This window comes from Phyllostomus hastatus, unplaced genomic scaffold (genome assembly GCF_019186645.2).
Source record: "Phyllostomus hastatus isolate PE091 unplaced genomic scaffold, TTU_PhHast_1.1 phas_contig_86, whole genome shotgun sequence".
Lineage (NCBI taxonomy): Eukaryota > Metazoa > Chordata > Mammalia > Chiroptera > Phyllostomidae > Phyllostomus > Phyllostomus hastatus.
Genome location: NW_025333977.1, coordinates 67,371,330 through 67,392,477, shown reverse-complemented (window position 1 = coordinate 67,392,477; position 21,148 = coordinate 67,371,330). Strand labels below are relative to the sequence as shown.

Sequence of the window (21,148 nt, the reverse complement as noted above, 5' to 3'; positions counted from 1 at the left end):
TGAGTGTTTTGAATACCATTATAGACAATATGTCAGAAAGCTTAAACTACGTGCCTGAGATTACATGGCCAGTAAATTGTGTGTCGAGCTAGGATATGAACTCAGGTCTTTCTAGCTCTAAAGCAGTGGCTCTTAACTGGGAGTGATTTTTGTACCCCATCCTTGACTGGACAATGGCTACGGACAATTTTGGTTGTCACGCCTTGGAGGGTGTTACTGGCATCTACCGGGTAGAGGCCAGAATGCTGCTAAACATCCTACAATGTACAGGACAGCCTCTTCCACATACACACACAAAGAATGATTCTGCCCAACACATCAATAGTTCTGAGGCTGAGAAATCCTCCTCTAAAGCTTTCACGATCTTTCCAGTATACCTGCTGCTTCACTAGAATATAGTGATTCACAAAGTTACTAATTTGGAGCCATTTGGGACTTCAGGCCAAGATGAAGGTGTAGGTAGATATACTTTGCCTGCTTGTACAATCAAAAGAAGGACAGCAACAAACTTAAAAACAAAATACAACCAGAACTGCTAGAGAATTGAACTGTATGGAAGTATGACACTCAAGGAGTTAAAGAAGAAACATTTATCCAGATTGACAAGAGGGGCAGAGATGGGTAGCTAGGATTAAGAATACTCGAGGCAAGGCAGCTGGCAGACCGGGCAGTCCCACATTTGAATGCAGATAAACTGAGAGGAACACCTGGGGAGCGAGACAGACAAGACAACCCAGGGTTCCAGCAAAGGGAAATCAAACCTCAAAACCCTTGGCTGTAAAAACCTATGGGGGTTGAGGCAGTGGGAGAAACTCCCAGCCTCACAGGAGAGTTTGTTGGAGGGACCCACAGGGTCCTAGAGCTTCCACAAACCCACCCACCCAGGAATCAGCACCAGAAGGGCCTAATTTGCTTGTGAGTAGAGGGGAAAGCCATCCAAGAGCCAAGCAAGCAGCATTATTCCCTCTTGGGCCATTCCCCCACATACAGCACCACAATGCAGCAACTTGGGTTGCCCCACCCTGGCAAACACCTAAGGCTCCATCCCTTACTATGTAAAAGGCCTGCCAAGAAAAAAGAACATGGCCCAAATGAAAGAACAGATCAAAGCTCCAAAGTAGAACTAAGCAATGAAGAGATAGACAACCTATCAGATGCAGAGTTCAAAACAATAGCATTCAGGATGCTCACAGAAATGGTTGAGCATGGTTGCAAAATAGAGGAAGAAGTGAGGGCTATGCAGAGTGAAATAAAGGAAAACGTACAGGGAACCAACAGTGATAGGAAGGAAATCGGGATTCAGATCAATGATTTGGACCAGAAGGAAGAAATAAACATTCAGCCAGAACAAAATGAAGAAACAAGAATTCAAAAAAATGAGGAGAGGCTTAGGAACCTCCAGGACAACTTTAAATGTTCCAATATCTGAATCATGGGGTGGGGGGCAGAAGGAGATGAGGAAGAGCAAGAAATTGAAAACTGATTTGAACAAATAATGAAGGAGAACTTCCCCAATCTGGCAAAGGAAATAGATTTCCAGGAAGTCCAGGAAGCTCAGAGAGTCCCAAAGAAGTTTGTCCCAAGGAAGCACACACCAAGACACATCATAATCACATTACCCAAGATGAAAGAGAAGGAGAGAATCTTAAAAGCAGCCAGAGGAAAAGGGACAGTTACCCACAAAGGAGTTCCCATAAGACTATCAACTGATTTCTCAAAAGAAACCTATAGACAAGAAGGAACTGGAAATTATTTGAAGTCATGAAAGATCCTTACCTTTCAAGTTTACTCTATCCAGCAAAGCTATCATTTAGAATAGAAGAGCAGATAAAGTGCTTCCCAGATAACGTCAAGTTAAAGGAGTTCATCATCACCAAGCCCTTATTATATGAAATGTTAAGGGGACTTATCTAAGAAAAAGAAGATGATCAAAACCATGAACAATCAAATGACAACAAACTCACAACTATCAACAACTGAACCTGAAAAAACAAAAACAAAAACAAACTAAGCAAACAACTAGAACAAGAACAGAACCAGAGAAATGGAGATCGCATGGAAGGTTATCAGTGGGGAGGGGGAGGGGGAGGAGGGAGAATGGGAGAAAAGGTACAGGGAATAAGAAGCATAAATGGTAGGTACAAAATAGACAGGGGGAGGTTAAGAATAGTATAGGAAATGGAGAAGCCAAAGAGCTTATGTGTACGATCCATGGACATGAACTAAGATAGGGGAATGCTGGTGGGAGGGGTGGTGCAGGGCAGAGGGGAATACAGGGGAGACAAAAATGGGGCAATTGTAATAGCATAATCAATAACATATATTAAAAAATAATAATTTGTGGCCATTAATACTGCAATGAATAAAGTTGCTCTTGAAAACAGTGTGTACTGAAAAAGGACAACATAGTATACCTCTGGCAACACAAATGCTTTCCTTTGGGGAATTCCTCACTCCATGTGATTTTGGGGAAATTGACAATCACAGTGTTTCCCCCACCTCTCAGTGCATAGGCTGGTATATCAATCCAGCTGGGGCAACCATAGTATCCATTTCCTGGCATGATTTTGGTTCAGGGCTGGGCAGGGCCCTAACAGAGTCAACCAGAATTCGCTGGTATTGGCACATAAATTTTCACAGACAGAAGGTTTCATTTTGCTGAGGTTTTTCTGCTGGAATGCTGAACTCTGGAGTATAAAGAAGGATAAAACAAAGAAGACCTTTGCAGTAGGAGAAAATGAGGTCAACAGACCCAGAAAAGCACTAAAAATCTGCATGGTCCTTGAGATGGAGCACTGCTAAGCTATCTTCTTAGTCTCATGCATGAAAAAAGTTTATTTTTACCTTCACTTGCCTTTACTTTTTGTCACTTATAATCAAAAGGAACCAGAATAATAGAGTATGCATGCTTTCTTGGTATATATTTTTAAAATTGTGATGCTGCATTCACACAATGTTATTTCTACTTAAAAAAGGTAGGAAGCCTTGTCTGGAGAGCTCAGTTGGTTACAGTGTCATTCCAATATGCCAAAGTTGTGGGTTTGATCCCTGGTCAAGGAACATGCAAGAATCAACCAATGAATGCATAAATAAGTGGAAAAACAAACACCCCTCTTTCTCCCTCCTTTCCTCTCTCTTTCTAAAATCAATTTTTAAAAAAGGTAGACATCATGAATTCTTCCTTTGAGGTGTGTACAGTCTATTTGGTGGCAGAGGAAAGCTTTATAAATGCCAGAACTTCATCTCCTCACCTACATACTGGGCTCCTTGATAGTGAGGACTGGGTTTTCTAATTCTCCATCCCCAGCCACATGTGCACCTGGCCCAGTGACTGGCATGTGCACTTGCTGTTATGTTTGTTAGGCCTTTAATGGACTAGTCTGGTGCACTCTATTTTTCTCATTTCCTTTTCATACAATACTACTGACCTTTGGGAAACCGTATATTATTCACTAAAACAAATTCTGCAAGCTCAGAATTGTTTGTAGTAATAAAATATGCCACAGTCTGCAGAATGGAGGGACTCTTTCATTAAAACTATGTGAAAGTTCCTAAACTCATTTAAAATCATAAAGCATGTTAGCATTCCACATTTAATTAAGCCATAGCTCAGTTAAACTCATCAAACTGTAGTAAAAATATAAAATATTCAAACAGAACATAGTTGAATTTTTATTGTCTAAAACATCACTTTCCTTATTTAAAATGCACCTTGGTTGCAGAAAGTCAAACATAAAATTATACATTGACCACAAAAATAAGAAATGTAAGTAAGACAGGGAATAACCGGTGTTTGGGGAAGAGCACCTGGGAAAGTTTTCATTAAGCTTCCAAATGGAAATTCTGGTTACACGATTTTCACAGATATGCTAACTTCCTACATATTAAGCCAAACAGAATTTCAACTCTTTTTACTGCAGTGGAAAAAATCACAAGATTTGTAAAAGATTTTCACTCTTTTCCTTTAGTCTTGTATTGACCTTAGGACCTCAAAGGCTTGGCTTCTTCCCACATCCCTTGCCTCCATCTCCGGAACTTGTTCTCTAATTTTCAGATTCTTGCTTGAATATACTTTAGTAACCACTCGAAGACCGTGCAGATAGCCAGCTTAACTCCTATCTGGTCCTTGAAAAACAACCCAGCTGCTGGTGGAGAGAGTTCAGCCTTGTGCTGTGAGCACCAGCAATCCTGCATGAATGAGAATGGCTTAATGTTGAGAGTCTGTTCCTGGCTATAGTAGCTTCCTGGTTCCAGATATAGTCTTTGTGGCCAAATGAGGTTTAGTACACAGAAGTGCTCTCTAAATGGTCATCTTGACTATAGCTCATCATTATCCATGGCCAGAATGGCTGGGTAAACTGTTGGGCAAGATCCAGGAAGAAATGCATCGACAAGAATGTTTGGATTATTCTAGGCAACAATTGACATTTGGGGTCTATGTTGGAAATCTCACATTTGAGCCTTTTCCTTCAGAGGTCGCTCTCCTAGGGGGGAAAAAAGCCAAACCCTGTTTCATCTGGTATCTTCACTTGTACCTGCTCTGCTCTGTGGAAGCCCTGTCTCATTCTAGGCACTTCCATAGCAATTCAGGCATGTCTTAAATTTCAGAAAAGAACAAATTGAATCATTCCTTTGTTGAGTGAAGTATGGTAACTATTTCTGCAGACATTATAAAATAATAGCATGTAATATTCCTGTTAAAAGGGATATTACAAATCATTTAACCCAGTCCTTTTATTGTATTTATTGGTCATGAAACTCAGGCACTTTGAAAAGTTAAGTGACTTTCATGGATGATTATAGTCTCCATGATGATGGCCGTGGTTACTAAATCTGTGGTACAATGTACCCCAGGTAGTGAGACAATAATCGGGGGCAGGAAAAACAATGGAACTTCTCTTTATGCTTATTTGTCTTATTCTATTATAAGAATGACTATTTATGAAGGACTAATAAGAATGATTAATTAGGACTTTTATGAACATGAAGGAGTGAATTTGATGAATGTATTTTATAACATGTATGATATACTTAAAATCAAACTCCCAGCATTTCTTATCCTACATTCTTGCTTTCCCCCCAAAGCATTGATTATCCTCTTACATACTGGATCTTTTACTTATTTACATTGTTTACAGCATGTCTCCCTCTCACTAGAATGTAAGCTCCACGAGGGCAGGAAGTCACTGGGCCCACACAAGGAGGCACATGGACTATAAAACCCAAACCACCAGGAAAGAAGTAGTTATTCCCTCTTCTCTTCTCCTGGCCCCTGACTTATTTTAGAAGTTGATTAGCATTGTCTTCTAAGATCACTATTAAATCCCTTATTATGTAATTTTATGGAAATCATGCCACTTCTCTGTGCCTCATTTTCATAATCAAGTTGGGCTTGGGTTGAACTAAATAATCCTCATGATCCCTTCTGGGTGTAACATTTTTTTTGTTGTATCTCTAGTTCTTGAAGCAGAGAAGTCACCTAATAAATATTTTTAAGTTAATACATGACTATATCAGTATAGTAGTTCTTATATATAATATATATATATATAATATCATCAGCTGCAAATGCTCAAGAACTTTTTATTGAGAAGTGTATTTATTAGTAAAGTTTGGAGGCTTCTGAGTTAGGCAATTCTTCATTTGAAGTCTGTCAGGACACTGGTTAAGGTGGTTATTGCAAAGACTAAATGGGGTGCCAGTTAAGTAGGGTACTTGAAGGGAGAGCTCTTCTGTTCAGTGAAGACTCAAACTCATCTGGAGGAGGAGTTTTTTATTTTGGAGATTTGCTTGAATGGCCTACTTTATCAGGTCAAAGCAGAATAAGAGGGCAAGCATGATCTGGGGTTAGAGTGGAACAGGAGACGTGGTGCTGAGTTCACGGCTTCTGTTACTTTGGATTACTGGTTAAGAAAAAAAAAAGAGCTCCTTCTGGGACTGAAGGGGTAAGTTTCTGCCTCTGACATTCTATTTTAATGTCTGGAGCAATAGTTATAAGCTGTCCCAAACAAGGCCCAGTGGCAGGGAAGAGCAATGATTTCCTTCAATTAAAATTTCCTGAAGAATAGTAGAGAGACTCTAGGCAAATGATCTGGATCCCAAAGTCTGGGTGTTGTAAGTGGAGCAGAGGTCGCTGGTTACAGGACATTCTGTTACTTCAAAGGCAGAGATGCCCTGCAGGACCTGGTCACTCTGGCTTTGTGCTTTGATGGTAGGCTTTGGCGAGTGATGATTGACCGGTGTGTACAACCTCAAACCTGCTGCCACATAGGTTTCCGGATCTGGCATTCTCCACAGAGTGAGGGGACATCCACAGGACCCAGCAGGACTCAGCTTCAAAAGTAACGCTTGAGGGCAGGGAGTAATAGGAGCCACAATGAGCTAACCCAAACCCAGTCTTCTCTACACTTGGCATTAAGAAAGGATAAACTTCATGACTAAGTTCTTCAGATACTTGGACAACTTGAAGTTGAGATGGATCAGTGAGGTGTGAGGTGTGGAGGGGTTGCTCAAGCAACTGACTAGAAAAAAGGAAGGAGATGTGATAGTAGTCATACTCTGAGTGCATTCAGGGATTTTCTATAGCTACGTTGTCTTTGTTGTCAACTGTGAGCATTCAGAATCCCATCAGAGGTGATTTTTTTGTTGCCATTGTCTCAGAAACCATAGATACTTTGCAGAAGGCAAATAAATGGGATGAGTGTGAGTTCTGCAGTGAGGAAGCTGGGAATTAAAATATATTTTCAGATCTGACAGCACACTTATTTGCATAGCCAAAGTACTCTCATTTTCTGACTACTCTGTCACTCTGGACAGGTCATAGGGGTCAAATGGATGTTAACCATCTTATTCTGTAGTGTTATTTACCACAAGGTAGCTTCTATGAATACAACAGAAACAAAACCGATTGCATAAAGGGTCATGTATCTATCTCTAGAGAGGCATACCCGATGGCATATATAGATAATACAGTGCCTGAAAGCATTCACTCTTTTCCCACTAAGCAATATGTAGTCTAAATTACTTTGCTGTTTACAGTGGTACATTAAATTGCCCTAAGGAACAACAGGTAAACATTACTCTTTCTTGTTTGTCCCTTGTAGGTCTAAAGCAGTGCAAGCACAATTATGCTGCATTAGAACAATGTGTGTGAAAGTCTCAGAGGTGGGATGTGCATCATCTACTCACATGGCAAAGACCATCAGCTGGACCCTGTGACACCAAATACAGCTCAGCATGAAGTTACTTAGCTCTTCAAATTCAGCCACAGGCCCCGAACAACTCTCAGGAAGATAAGCCTTAATCTGAGTGAGGGCAAAAGGCACATTTTCCCCTCAGTGCTGTTGTGTTTACCCTCACAAAATGGCAGCCCAGCTATCGGCAGTACTTACATCTTGGTTAGACATTTCCCAGTACGGTCTCTCTCCATAGGACATGACCTCCCACATGACAATGCCGTAGCTCCAGGCATCGCTTGCCGAGGAGAATTTTCTGTAGGCAATAGCTTCTGGGGCTGTCCACCTTATGGGTATTTTCCCACCCTGGAAAACAAATGGAAGATTTCTCAGCTGGCTCACAAGTGTATTAAAAGCAAAATAACCCTCCAATTAAATATTTTTTTGTTAGAAAGACTTAAATACTGCACTACAGTATTGGCATTTTGAGTAAAAATTTAAAAAAAAACAGAATAATGTTAATATCTCAGAAATATTTCTTCTATAATAGTTATTCAGTGGAAACAGATTTTATGGGGAATAAGTCACACTTCAGAAATATTTTATTTCATTCATTAGAGAAATTTATTTTCACTTTAGATTCACACAATTAAACACACCATCATGCTGTTTGAAGAAAGTTCTAGATTATAGGACATTAAAACTAAATATCATTCAACATTCATTAAACATTACATTGCATGTATAAATAATAATGATAATAAATTCTAACTTAATTGAAGACAAATGGTTAAATATAGAACTGTGACATTCTCTACCAATTCAGTGTTTATCAGAACCTTATTTCCTTTCCCGCTTTCATTTTCATCTGCTGTGATTACGTTTATTTTAAATTAAAAAATTCTTCAACATTATACAAGAGCACTTGAGAAGGATAATCTTTCTTTATAACATTTTTAGGCTAGTTCATATTTTTGTTCTTCAAATTCAAGTTAACATCTGAATATATTAAAGAGATTAAATGGAATGAATTTAATCTATACTATTTAGGTATTAAAGTTGGCTATCTTGTTACACTTATTTTTATCAACATTTATAACATTTTATCTCTTGAAACACTACAAATCCCTTTTTACTCTAACGACAAGAATAAAACAATTCATTTGTTTGATTTACAATCTTTGAAATCTTTGCAGCTCTGAACAGCAAGCAAGATGAGGGGACGAGAGCAATCCTGGAGCCACTAGATGGCGGAAGAGAACAGCGAGCTGCCCCAGACAGAGGTCTCACACAGAGGAGACGGCTTCTGTTCAAATGATTTCAACAGTCAGAACCCACTATAATGAAACTTTCAACACGGTCAGCACTTTCATCTGATACCCACTGTGCACCAAGTCTGGTACCAGGGAGAGTCGGGTGGAAGGAAATAAAGGGTGCATTCTTTGGCACTTGAGTAATTTAGATCAAACATCTTTAAAGGTGAAGCCATTAATTGAGTCATCTAAATGCTACTTATTTAGTAATCTAAACACTACTTTTAATTGAAGAGAAAAATAGATTCACTGAAATAGGAAAAATTAGATTTTACCAAGCAAATGCCAACATTAATGGAACCTTCATTTAAAAGAATTGTAGCAAGAAATTGGTAGTAGGAACCTTGGGGAAAATACCTTGAATTCAATCACCTGAATTTACAGGTGAGTAGACTGATACCAGGGTTTAGAGATTTATAGGTTTAGAGAGTCCTCCCCACATTATTAAGCACATCATCTCTAGTAATTTCATCACAGTAGTATTATGGGGCATTGATATAAAGATGTAAATACTTCAACATGAGAGAAAAGTTCAGCCAAACTAACTTTAATATTTTAACACTAAGTATTCATAACCATTTATATAGTAGTATAATAGAACAGTCTGAAACCTGGGGATTGCATCTTTGGGGCAGAACCACATTAACACCAGAAACTTAAATTTACAAAGTTGGCAATAGTAATTTAAAAGGGTGGTGGTTGGGGAATGGATTTGCAAGGAGAGGATTCATTCTTGAACCCAAAGTAAAGTTTCTGGATAAAATATAGGGCCTATAGTTAATTTTGAATTTCAGAAAAATAACAAATACTATTTTTAGTATAAGTATGTCCCATGATGAAATATACTTTTCTTGCGTATGTCCCAAATATTTCATGAGACATATTTATACTAAAAAGTATTAATTGTTTATCTGAAATTCAAATTTAACTGGCACCCTTTATATTTATTTACTAAACCTGGCACTCTTTTTTTAATGTTTATATAAATTTTATTTTATTTTACTTTTTAAAATATATTTTATTGATTATGCTATTACAGTTGTCCCATTTTCTCCCTTCACTCCCCTCCACCCTGCACACCCCCTCCCACCCATATTCCCCCCTTTAGTTCATGTCTGTGTGTCATCAGTTCTTTAGCTTCTACATTTCCCATACTATTCTTGCCCTCCCCCTGTCTATTTTCTACCTATTGCCTATGCTACTTATTTTCTATACCTTTTCCTTCTCTCTCCTCCTCCCACTCCCCTGTTGCTAACCCTCCATGTGATCTCCATTTCTGTGGTTCTGTTCTTGTTCTATTTGTTTGCTTAGTTTGCTTTTGTTTTAGGTGTGGTTGTTACTAACTGTGAGTTTGATGTCTTTTTTTACTGTTCATATTTTTAATCTTCTTTTTCTTAGAGAAGTCCCTTTAACATTTCATATAATAAGGGCTTGGTGATGATGAACTCCTTTAACTTGACCTTATCTGAGAAGCACTTTATCTGCCTTTACATTCTAAAAGATAGCTTTGCTGGATAGAGCAATCTTGGATGTAGGTCCTTGCCTTTCATGACTTGGAATACTTCTTTCCAGTCCCTTCTTGCCTGCAAGGTTTCTTTTAAGAAATCAGCTGACATTCTGATGGGAACTCCTTTGTAAGTAACTGTCCCCTTATCTCTTACTGCTTCTAGAATTCTCTCCTTCATTTTTACCTTGGGTAATGTAATTATGATGTGTCTTGGCGTGTTCCTCCTTGGGTCCAACTTCTTTGGGACTCTCTGAGCTTCCTGGACTTCCTGGAAGTCTATTTCCCTTGCCAGATTGGGGAAGTTCTCCTTTATTATTTGTTCAAATAACTTTTCCACTTGTTTTTCCCTTTCCCCTCTGGTACCCTTATAATTCAGGTGTTGGAACATTTAAAGATGTCCTGGAGGTTCCTAAGCCTTTCCTCATTTTTGTGAATTCTTGTTTCTTCATTCTTTTCTGTTTGGTTGTTCCTGTCTTCCTTCTGGTCCATTCCATTGATTTGAAACCCAGTTTCCTTCCCATCACTATTGGTTCTGTGTGCATTTTTCTTCATTTCCCTTATTGTAGTCTTCATTTGTTCATCTAATTTGCAACCCAAATCAACCAATTCTGTGAGCATCCTGATCACCAGTGCTTTGAACTGTGCATCTAATAGGTTGGCAATCTCTCCTTTGCTTAAAAGTACTGGCCCAGGGGCTTTTAATTCTGTTTGAGCCATCTTCCCCACCCTGCCCCCTTTGGTCTGGTCACTCCTGTTGCGTATGAGGGGCGGAGCCTTAGGTGTTCACCAGGGCGGGGCACCTCAGTCGCTGGGTTGTGACATTGTATGTGGGGGCGGGGGTCCGAGAGGGAACAATGGTGCCTGCTCTGCTTTCTCTAGGACTTCAGTCACCTTTGTCACTTCCCACAAGCAGATTGGGCCCTTCTGGTGCTGGTTCCCGGGTGGGTGGGCTTGTGTGCTTTCTAGGACTCTGTGGGTCTCCCCAAGAAGCTCTCCTGTGAGGCTAAGAGATTTTCTTGGCCTCAGCCCCCACAGGTGTTTCCAATCAGTGCTTTTAGGCTTTGTTTCCTGTCGCTGGGTCCCTGGGTTGCGCTGTCTGTGTTGCTGCCTATTTTTCACCTGGTTTATCTGTGCGCGAATGTGTGACTGCGGACAGCCAGCTGCCTTGCACCCCTCGCTGGGTCTCCTTGTTGCCTTTCATGCCCAGGGTCTGCCACTGGGTCTGTCAGCTGGCCCTGTGCTTCTGGGATCCGCCAACTGCTGCCTGTGCCCTGCGCACCTGTGTCTGCCAGCCACTGCTCTTTCCTGCCGGGACCCCTCTCTGTAGGCCTCCAACTCTGCCCCTCTTTACTGGTCTGGATGAATGGTTGTCAGACTTTTGTTCAGTTCATTTCTCTCTGTTCTGGTTGTTTTTTTGTTTCTAAATTTTTGTTGTCCTTAGTTTTGGTTGTGCAAGGAGGCACAGTGCATCTACCTAAGCCTCCATCTTGGCCGGAAGTCTCTAAACCTGGTACTCTTAACACAGAACATTACAAAATTCAGAAATGGGAACACTGTCAATGATCCAACAGAACATAAAAGTAGTGTTCTGAAAAGACCAGTGTGGTCTGTACTTGCGGAGGGGATGAGGACACTCTGACTTGCACCGGTGTGGCAGCACTACAGTGGCCTCTGTTGCACTGCATGTTTGTGACTAAGCTGTCTCAGTCTTTTGGTTTTGCATTTGGAAGCCAAATCTGTAGATCTGACCTCAAAACAGACACAAGAGAAGCAGTCTCATCTGGCATTTTTGACTTTGGATCTTTCTTTGTCTCTTCTGGCAAACAATATGTAGAAGTGTGAATTGCTAGTTTGCTGGGCTGGTTCTTTGCTAAATCTTTGTGTACTCCATTAAGACTGGCTAAAAAAATAGAGTTAAAGGTTATTTCATGTGTATCCACTTGTAAATGATATCTCATATAAATGATTTACATATAAATTTATATTGTATATACCTTGATATAACATATAAATAACTTCATCACTTTCCTCCTTGAGATTTTATTTTTTTCTTCAAGGGTGAGGTATTATAGAATGTTTGATTAATAGCATTGCTACCCTCAAAATCCATATTTTGGAGCCCTAACCCTCAACGTGACTGTATTTACAGATTGGCCTTTAAAAAGATCATTAAGGTTAAATGAGGTCATAAGGTCGGACCCTAATTAAGTATGACTGGTGTCTTTATAAGAAGGCAAAGACACAACAGAGGTATGCAGGAACAGGGGAAAGGCCATGTGAGGACACAGCAAGGAGATGGCCAGTACATCTCTTTCTGAAATTCTACTCCAGTGTTGTCTTGTTATAGAAAGTGTGAGCTAGAATATATCTAAAAACAAAGTATAAAAAATTAGCACAGAAGTTTTAAGCAACAAGAAAAACAAAGTACCCAGGAATAAACCTAACCAAGGAGGTAAAAGACCTGTATTCAGAAAACTATACAACACTGAAGAAAGAAATTAAGGAAGAGATAAACGAATGGAAGCACATACCATGCTCATGGATTAGAAGAATTAACATCATCAAAATGGCCATACTACCCAAAGTGATTTATAAATTCAATGCAATCCCTATTAAAGTACCCATGACATATTTCACAGACTTAGAACAAATATTTCAGAAATTTATATGGAACCATAAATGACCCCAAATACCTGCAGCAATTTTGAAAAAGAAGAACAAAGCAGGAGGGAGCATAATACCTGATACCAAACTGTGTTGCAAGGCCACTGTCATCAAAAAAGCCTGGTACTGGCATAAAGCAGGCACATGGACAAATGGAACAGAACAGAGAGCCCAGAAATAAACCCGTCTCTATAGTCAATTAATATTTGACAAAGGGGGAAGAAACATAAAATGGAGCAAAAATAGCCTCTTCAACAAATGGTGTTGGGAGATCTGGACAGCTACATGCAAAAAAATGAAACTCGATTACCGCCTTACACCATACACAAAAATAAAGTCAAGGTGTATAACAGACTTAAATATAAATTGTGATACCATAAAAGTCCTAGAGGAAAACATTGGCAGGAAAATCTCAGATACTCCCAGCAGCAACATCTTTACTGATATGTCACCTAAAGCAAGGGACATAAAGGAAAGAATAAACAAGTGGGACCTCATCAAATAAAAAAGCTTCTGCATGGCTAAAGAAAACAGCATTAAAATGAAGAGAGCCAGCTATATGGGAAAACATATTTGTCAATGACACCTCAGACAAGGGCTTGATTTCCAAAATATATAAAGAACTCTCATGATCCCACTCCAGGAAGGCAAAAAACCCAATTAAAAAATGGGCAAAAGACTTAAACAGACACTTCTCCAAGGAGGACATACAGAGGGCCAAGAGACACATGAAAAGATGCTCAGTATCACTAGCCATCAAAGAGATGCAAATTAAAATCACAATGAGATACCACCTCACACTGGTCAGAATGGCCATCATAAACAAATCAACAACCAAGTGTTGGAGAAGATGTGGAGAAAAAGGCACCTTAGCGCAGTGTTGGTAGGAATGCAGACCAGTGTAGCCCTGTGGAAAACAGTATGGAATTTCTTCAGAAAACTAAAAATGGAACTGCCTTTTGACCCAGCAATTCTGCTTCTGGGATTATACCCTAAGAGCCCTGAAACACCAATCCAAAAGAACCTATGCACCCCAATGTTCATAGCAGCACAGTTTACAATAGCCAAGTGCTGCAAGCAACCTAAGTGCCCATCAGCAAATGAGTGGATCAGAAAACTAAGGTACATTTATACAATGGAATTCTGCACAGAAGAGAGAAAGAAGGAGCTTATACTCTCTGCAACAGCATGGATGGAACTGGAGAGCATTATGCTAAGTGAAATAAGCCAGGCGGGAGCGACAAATACCATATGATCTTACCTTTAACTGGAACATAATCAACGAAAGAAAAAAGCAAACAAAATATAACCAGAGTCATTGAAATTAAGAACAATCTAACAATAGCCAGAGGGGAAGGGGGAGGGGACGGAGGGAGGGTAGAGAAGGGTTTTCAGGAACTACTATAAAGGACACATGGACAAAACCAAGGGGCAGGGTGGAAGCAAGGGAGGGAGGTGGGTTTGGAGGGGGTGGGGAGAGGGAGAAAATACAGACAACTGTAATTGAACAACAGTAAAATAATTTAAATTAAAAAATTAGCACAGAAGTTCTAATATAGGAGATACAATTCTAATGAACAAAAATGCATGGTAAAATAATCTGACAGTATGCATAAACTAGAATAATTCTGAGCATACATGGGATGGAGATAAGAAAGCATTCCAAGCTTTTTTTCTAGTAGGGCGATATACACTGGATATCATTTATATCTAAGTGCAAGACGAGACAGAAAGGAAGAGGTTATTAAGATTACTGCATGATCTGTATCCCTTTATTTACTTGAGAAGCACAAAAGCCTTCTTTTTCTTTTAATTGAGTGTATGAACTTTGTGGCTTAATCTTTCTGCCTATTTTTGCCCATGACTTTGAATCACAGACAGAGGTAATGCATTAAGGCATTTTTTTTTCCCTCAAAGCATTAACCACCAGATGTTTGTTTCAGGTTTCTGGAATGAACAAATAGTACTTTAGATTTGAAATTACAATGATTGGAACATTTTATCTTGTCTTACCATATGCTTGTGAGAATAAAAAAAGTTACCAAGATGCTGATCAAAATGACTGAATGTAACTGAAAAGCCTTTGCATTTACTAATGCCTCCTTTATAGGGCAAGCTTAATTACTTAGGATACAAAGAAGAATGAGGAAGTAAGCAAACTGGATCCCCACTGAAAGAGCTGTTAGCAAACCTTTTTCTTTTTTTCTCAAATAATATTCAGGGCTGTTGTCTGATACGCAGATAATTAGGCTGTAGCAGAAAAAGTGCTAAAGAGGAAATTGGGAGCTTCGTATACCTGTAAACCCTGAGCCCCAGGAGCATAGTTGTATTATAGGTATATTTAACTAACATTTGAGTTTTAGAACCTAATCTTCTATTCTTTAACAGAGGACACAATCAATTGAAATATAGTGAGGTTACAGAGGCTTAGTACTGAAACCAGGTGAAAAATTCTATTGAGAAACCAGAACACACAAAGAAATCTCTTTTCATTTCTTATTCACTGGATTTGATGGTTACCTTAAAGGCAATGGGTTTGAATAGACAACAGTCTACCTGCAGACTGGCCTTTTCTTATTTCCTCAGTTTATCTCTGTGGTTCCCAAATTTCAATAATGATAAACATACATACTATGTTTAAAGACCAATTTGAGGAATTTCTAATGATAACTTTGAGTAAATAATATTTTCTTTATGAACTGAATATTCTAAGTAGAGCTGCAATTCTACTATATAATTCATTGTGTGAACTTGGGCAAGTCTTAACTCTGAGTTTTATATTTCAGACCTGCAAAATGATGAGGTCTGAATTAATGATCATTAAATGGTAAACTCTAATGTTTTAATATTTGCCTATAGTATCTCAGCTCCCATTAAACTGTAAGGAGATAGTCCACATGAGTTGACACATAGCCTGTGTGAACAGATAGCCTCACGACAGTAACGGGAGACAAGCACACTTTTATATCCAGACCAATAATTAATGGTCACCGGGATCATCCTAAGTGATAAGGAAGAGTTAAAAGAACTCAATTGCTTTTTAAAAAGAAGGCAACAGCATGAATAATATGAAACCTGTTAGAAAGGTATGGAACCAGGACATTGACCTTTTTTTTTTTTGAGAATTTTTATGAGTTGATTTGAATGAAACTGACAATTGCTGTGGAAGCAAAATCTCAAGGAATTTACTTTTTTAAAAACGTTTAATGGCTAACTATTGGTTATGTGGAAAACTCATTATATGAGGCTTACTGATGACCAACAAAAAAAGAGTTAATGTGCTTAAGGATTACTTTACATTATACTTTATTATCAGTCGGATTATCTGTGGCAGAGGTAGTCTGGTTTTGGCAGCATTGGTGGAGGAATCAGAATTGTGCCATCTTCTGTCTTAATTCACTACAGTTCCTGGGAATTCACAGCAAATCACAGAAAGATCACACACACACAGACACAAGATGTACAGACAACCCTCACTAGGGGGGCATTTTTTTTTCTCTTGAGAATTACTGATCTTGAGAAAGAAGTCCAGCTCTGAGCATTTATTTCTAGTTTGTATTCCCAAATCAACAGATTATTATATTAAAATGTATAACTATATCACATCGTGTAAACCTTTTAAAACTGCATTCCCACCCCTTCTGAGAGGGGTGTGTATTCTCTTTTTTTTTTCATTGAGGTTTACTGATCTAAGAAACTCTGGTACTGTGTGAAATTTTATCCTTTTCCAAAATATGAGGATAGTACTTGTCCCTCCTTGAAGAAAGACTGAAGACTAAGATGGAATAAATTCATTTGGGGTCAAGAAAGCTTCTCACACTTTTCACTTCTAGATTAACATTTATTAAATGGATTAAATGAGATGGTACACACGAAGCACTTCTTAGCTGCCAACACATAGTAGGTTCTAAGAAGATGATTTGTTTCCTTAAATTAATGTATTTAAAATGTGTCTTTTTGGGGAATCTGTTTGGTTTCCAGCCCAGACCAGTGTCCCATTCCCTCATCTTAAGTCACCGAGCCCACCCCCTACAGTGTCCAGACTCAGGGGTGATCTCCTCAAACAAGGGCTTTTAAGTGCCAGAAGTACCAAATCAATTCTGCTGATGGACAAGCTGTAACTCGATTCTTGTAATTTACTGTAGATCAGACCTTGTCCAGTTTGAGGAAACCTGTGTATTGTGGCCCATGGTCTTTGGACCCATGCTTATGTTCCTGCCACTGTCCCAGCAGTGCCCTTCCCAGACTGAAGATATATCTCATTCTTCTTATTCTTTCATAGGTAGAATTCTGTCATCAAAGAACATCATCTGTGGTTGAATGTTGGCAGCCTGATTTCTGCCTACAGCTGGATCTGCCCGATGATGATTCTCTCCGGATTTCTTGCCTTTTCCTGAATGTTTCTCTTCGGTTTGTGGGGTTGTGACACTGGATAAGTTACAAAGCTTCTCTCCTCAAAAATGCACATGTACAAACACACACATGATTTTGCATCGGTAGATGGGATTTATAGATGTCAGACCGAGACACTCTTGCTGTAAGCATAAGACCTATTTTTTGGAATAGTGTTTTAAAAATATAAACCATTGGTTCAAATAACCAGTTTTTAGAGGATGATAAACTCTGTAGAAATCTGTGGTAAATAGCATTGTTTTAGGCCACAAACATATGAAACAAACTTCCTAACAGTTTTTTTTTTGTTCTAGGCTTTCATTCCCTTCGTCAAGGACCTTTGTTTGGTTGCTTACTGATGTCTCAGGGTCTTGATTTTATGAATTCAGAGCTCACCAACTGTTTGCCCTTGGGCTGAAATAGGCCTGCAGTTGGGTTTACTTTTTTTTTTTAGTGGATCTAAATGTCTTTAGACAGAGTGTGGGCTCTCCAGAGTACCGCCACTCCACTCTACTATCTCACTAAGTCTTTCATTAGACACACTTGACCTATTTCCATTATTTTCCTGGCTCCTTTAGACTTTGCTGTCACCCCTCCCCCACACTAACTTTAATCCAACCTCTTGTTCTGATTATGAAACAATTATCGACTTTCACATTTATTTAGATAACATTTCTCATGAAAAATAGGGGCAGTTGAGAAATGACTTCAAATAAACATAAATTGCTAACTTGCTTTGTTTTCTACTCTCCAGAATTTTTTTTTAACAATGAAAAGAATTTCTCAGTCTCTTCTCCTTACGCTACCTTCCTAAACTACACTACAGGTTTATTCATTGTCTAAATGTATAAACAGCTTTGTGAATACTAAAACATAGCTCATAGTGCTATTCAAAGCTTCAAGAATTAGAATCCTTTTACCTGCTTCCTTCCCAAATTGCTCCTGAAAATAATTCATTGTCCTCTCTTTCTCAGTACTCAATTTTGATGAGAACATAGGTGCTACATCATTAAGTGAACAGCGTTATTCTGGGGACATCTGTTAAATTAGATTTTCTAATCCACCCTATTGAGCAGATAAAGCAGGACAAAATGTGACTGTAATGTGTGAAAATTAAACATGTACTATATTATGAATATTGCATTGTATCTGAGGGTAGTTATGTGAACACCACTGACAGTATTGGCAAGTTTTTGAAAGTGACCTATTGTTCGTTATGGTTTTATGGCTATGCTGTATGGTAAGGTCCCAAGGGGATACTAGTAGAGTTAACAATACAGTTTCCATTCTTCTCTAGACAGTAACATTCTTCCCTATTGTTACAGAACAAACAAGGTGGGGGGCCTGGGACAATATACTATTACTGAAAGAAGCCCCCAGGTCTGTTATGTCCACCGCCAGAGGAAAGACGTCTCTCAATGCCAGAGATTCGTGAAAAGGAAAGGAAATGTTTATTTAATGCTATACAGACTTAAAGAGTAGTGACCTAATGTCTTCACCAAAATCCCAAAGTCCCTTAAAACACCCACAAACAGACACAGTCCTTCCTTCCTTCCCCCTTTGCCTAGTCCAGAGTACCATATCTCAGGAAAGGAAATAGAAGTCCATGGCTCAGGCAGTCCTCTGGTTATTCCCAGTTAGTACTCTGTCTTGACTGGGAGACCTCCCTGGGTTCCTGGCACCCTCAGCTGTGTCACAGGGATCTCTGCTAAAACCAGGTGGTGGTTCCCCCTTCTAAAGCTGCGGGGGTCCCCACTCTAGCAAAGGCACGTGGTCCTCTCTCCCAGGGCCACTGGAGTCCCCGCTCAGCCAAAGCCGCGTGCTTCTCCCTCTGCACAATGGCTGCAAGGGAGGGAGGGTCGCCACTCTGCCAAAGCCAAGTGGCGATTCTCTGCTAAAGCCACATGGTGATTCTCTCTTGCAGGGTTGTGGGAGTTTCCACTCTGCTAAAGACGCGTGGTTCTCTCTCCCTCAATGGCTCTGATCCTCTCTGCACTGCCACAGCCGCATGGTTCTCCCTCGCAGGGTTGCCAGAGTCTCCACTCTATCAAAGCCGCGTGGTTCTCCCTCTCAATGGCTGCAGTGTCTGGGTTTAAATCCCTGCACCAATCTTCCGCTGCAGCCCCATTTCCGACTCCTCCCACACTCGGCTTCACATGCCCTCAATCTGCTGTCTTTTCCAGCTTTTCTGGTCTCCATCATGGGTCTGGGCAGGTGTGACCCCATGTCATGGAGCCAATCTTCTCTAAGCTCCTACACAGGTGCTGTAACTCGGGGGACCTGCCCACCAGTTATGTCTTGGTGAGGAAGTTACTTCCATTCCACTGGCTTGGAGCATGGCCACAGGTATTTAACATATCTAAGCAACCAGCCAAAGGCTATAGATATGTTAAATGACATATCTATGACACCAGAGGTTAGCTATAAGGCTGTTGCAATGCGAAACAGCTCTCAAAGGCCCTGCTCCATGTGTCCCTTCCCCCAACCCACACCTGGGGAGTGGGAGTGAGGACATCCAAAAATCTTCTGGACACCTTGAGTTCTGGACCCCATTTCAAATGCCTATTTGGGGGTCCCCCCTCTTGGCTGCACCCTGTAACACTATTTCATCTCTCCGCAATTACTCTCTCTCTCATTTTCCTTTCTAATCCCATTCTATGGAAGACTAGCTACCCATCTATTCCCTCCCCAGTGTATTTTAATGACATTTTCTCAAGCTTCTCATCTGTAGTTGCTTTAACAAAAACCTATGGAAATTAGCACAAAGGTAATAGTTTTAAAAATTGTACCACATAAATCATAAAGGAAGAATTAATTTTTTGGCCATTAATATTGAGGCATTTAATACATTAAATGCTAGTGTAATATATAAAATGATAATGTAATTCTTTGTGTATATACCACTTGAGTATTTACAAAACATTTTTTATCTGAATGGTCTCAAATTGATGTAAATCACTAAAGAGAAAATATTTTGCTTTCTTATTAAATTTCCCTGTGAGAATAATACCAATCAAAAGCAGTGATTATTACTTATACTGTGGGAGGCCACTCTGAGTGGCGTGGGCCCTGCTCCCACAGGGAGATGCGAGGGACCCACACCCATGGATAAGTTTTTCTGTGGGGAATCAGGCCTGCAATGTACCTAGGCTGCTATGAGTCTTGCTTTTTGCTAAAACTCCCTCACCCTGAATTAAGGACATTTAATGCAAAACAACTTCCTAAAAACCATGCTAAACCTTCCAAGGATGAGTGTAACCAGTTCAACTACTTTTGCCTTTTCATTTGCAAATATCCTTCTTCTGTGATGTGATTACCCACATCCTCTCCTTTGTTTTCTGTATAAGGTAACCTCCTAAAGCGAGCCTGTACATAGTTAATGAGGATCTTCTTGTAATGTGCCCAGTAAGACAATAAAAGCTCATTGAAGTGAGGGCCAAGGCTTTTGCTCCCCTTGAGAGAAAAGCCATGCTGTCCTTTTTCCACCACAGAACTTGTATACTGTGTGAATTTGTCTCATATTTCATTCATAATGGTGTGGACCCCATGAGCCGGGGTCTGCATCATTATACTACGTATTTCTATCAGTAGTTGGATGCTATTTATTTGAGGAAAAATTCAGATCCTGTTGTTAGGAAAAGAGACTGCATGAAATAAGGTATGTTTTTATTCATATTTATACTAGTATTGTTTGCAAACCCTGTGTGAAAGCAAATATTTAAATAGGATGGAGAAAGTACATAGGACTCTGGGGCATACACAGTGCTGATTCTCATAAACCAGGGTGCTTACTTAGGAAAGAGTGTGCAATGTGGAGAGACAAAGTGACTTTAGAGCCAAACACCTGGCTTCTAATCCCTCTTTTTTCACTAATGTGTTGTGTGAGCTTGGACAAGTTACAGATTCTCTGTAAATTGAGCAGTTTGGACTGTATGATCTGCAGTTCATGTGAGGGCTTCATATTCCATGATTTTTTAATACACATAATACCGTAGTAAGTTAAAGCAGAAGAAGGAACAACCTCCACTTCTGCCTAAGGAAACAGAAAGGGCTAGAGCTGGGCCCACTTGCTGCCTTGCCATTCTGCCCACAGGCAC

At 39.7% G+C, this 21,148-nt stretch overlaps 1 protein-coding gene across 1 annotated transcript in view; it reads right to left on the bottom strand.

The window, feature by feature from the left end:
- The window catches only part of LOC123826934 (ephrin type-A receptor 6), a 912,013-nt gene that overhangs the window by 32,245 nt on the left and 858,620 nt on the right, over positions 1 to 21,148 (bottom strand). Inside the window, exon 15 of the mRNA XM_045851150.1 lies at positions 7,392 to 7,541. Coding sequence (XP_045707106.1) covers positions 7,392 to 7,541 — 150 coding nt within the window. The remainder of the gene's footprint in view (positions 1 to 7,391; positions 7,542 to 21,148) is intronic.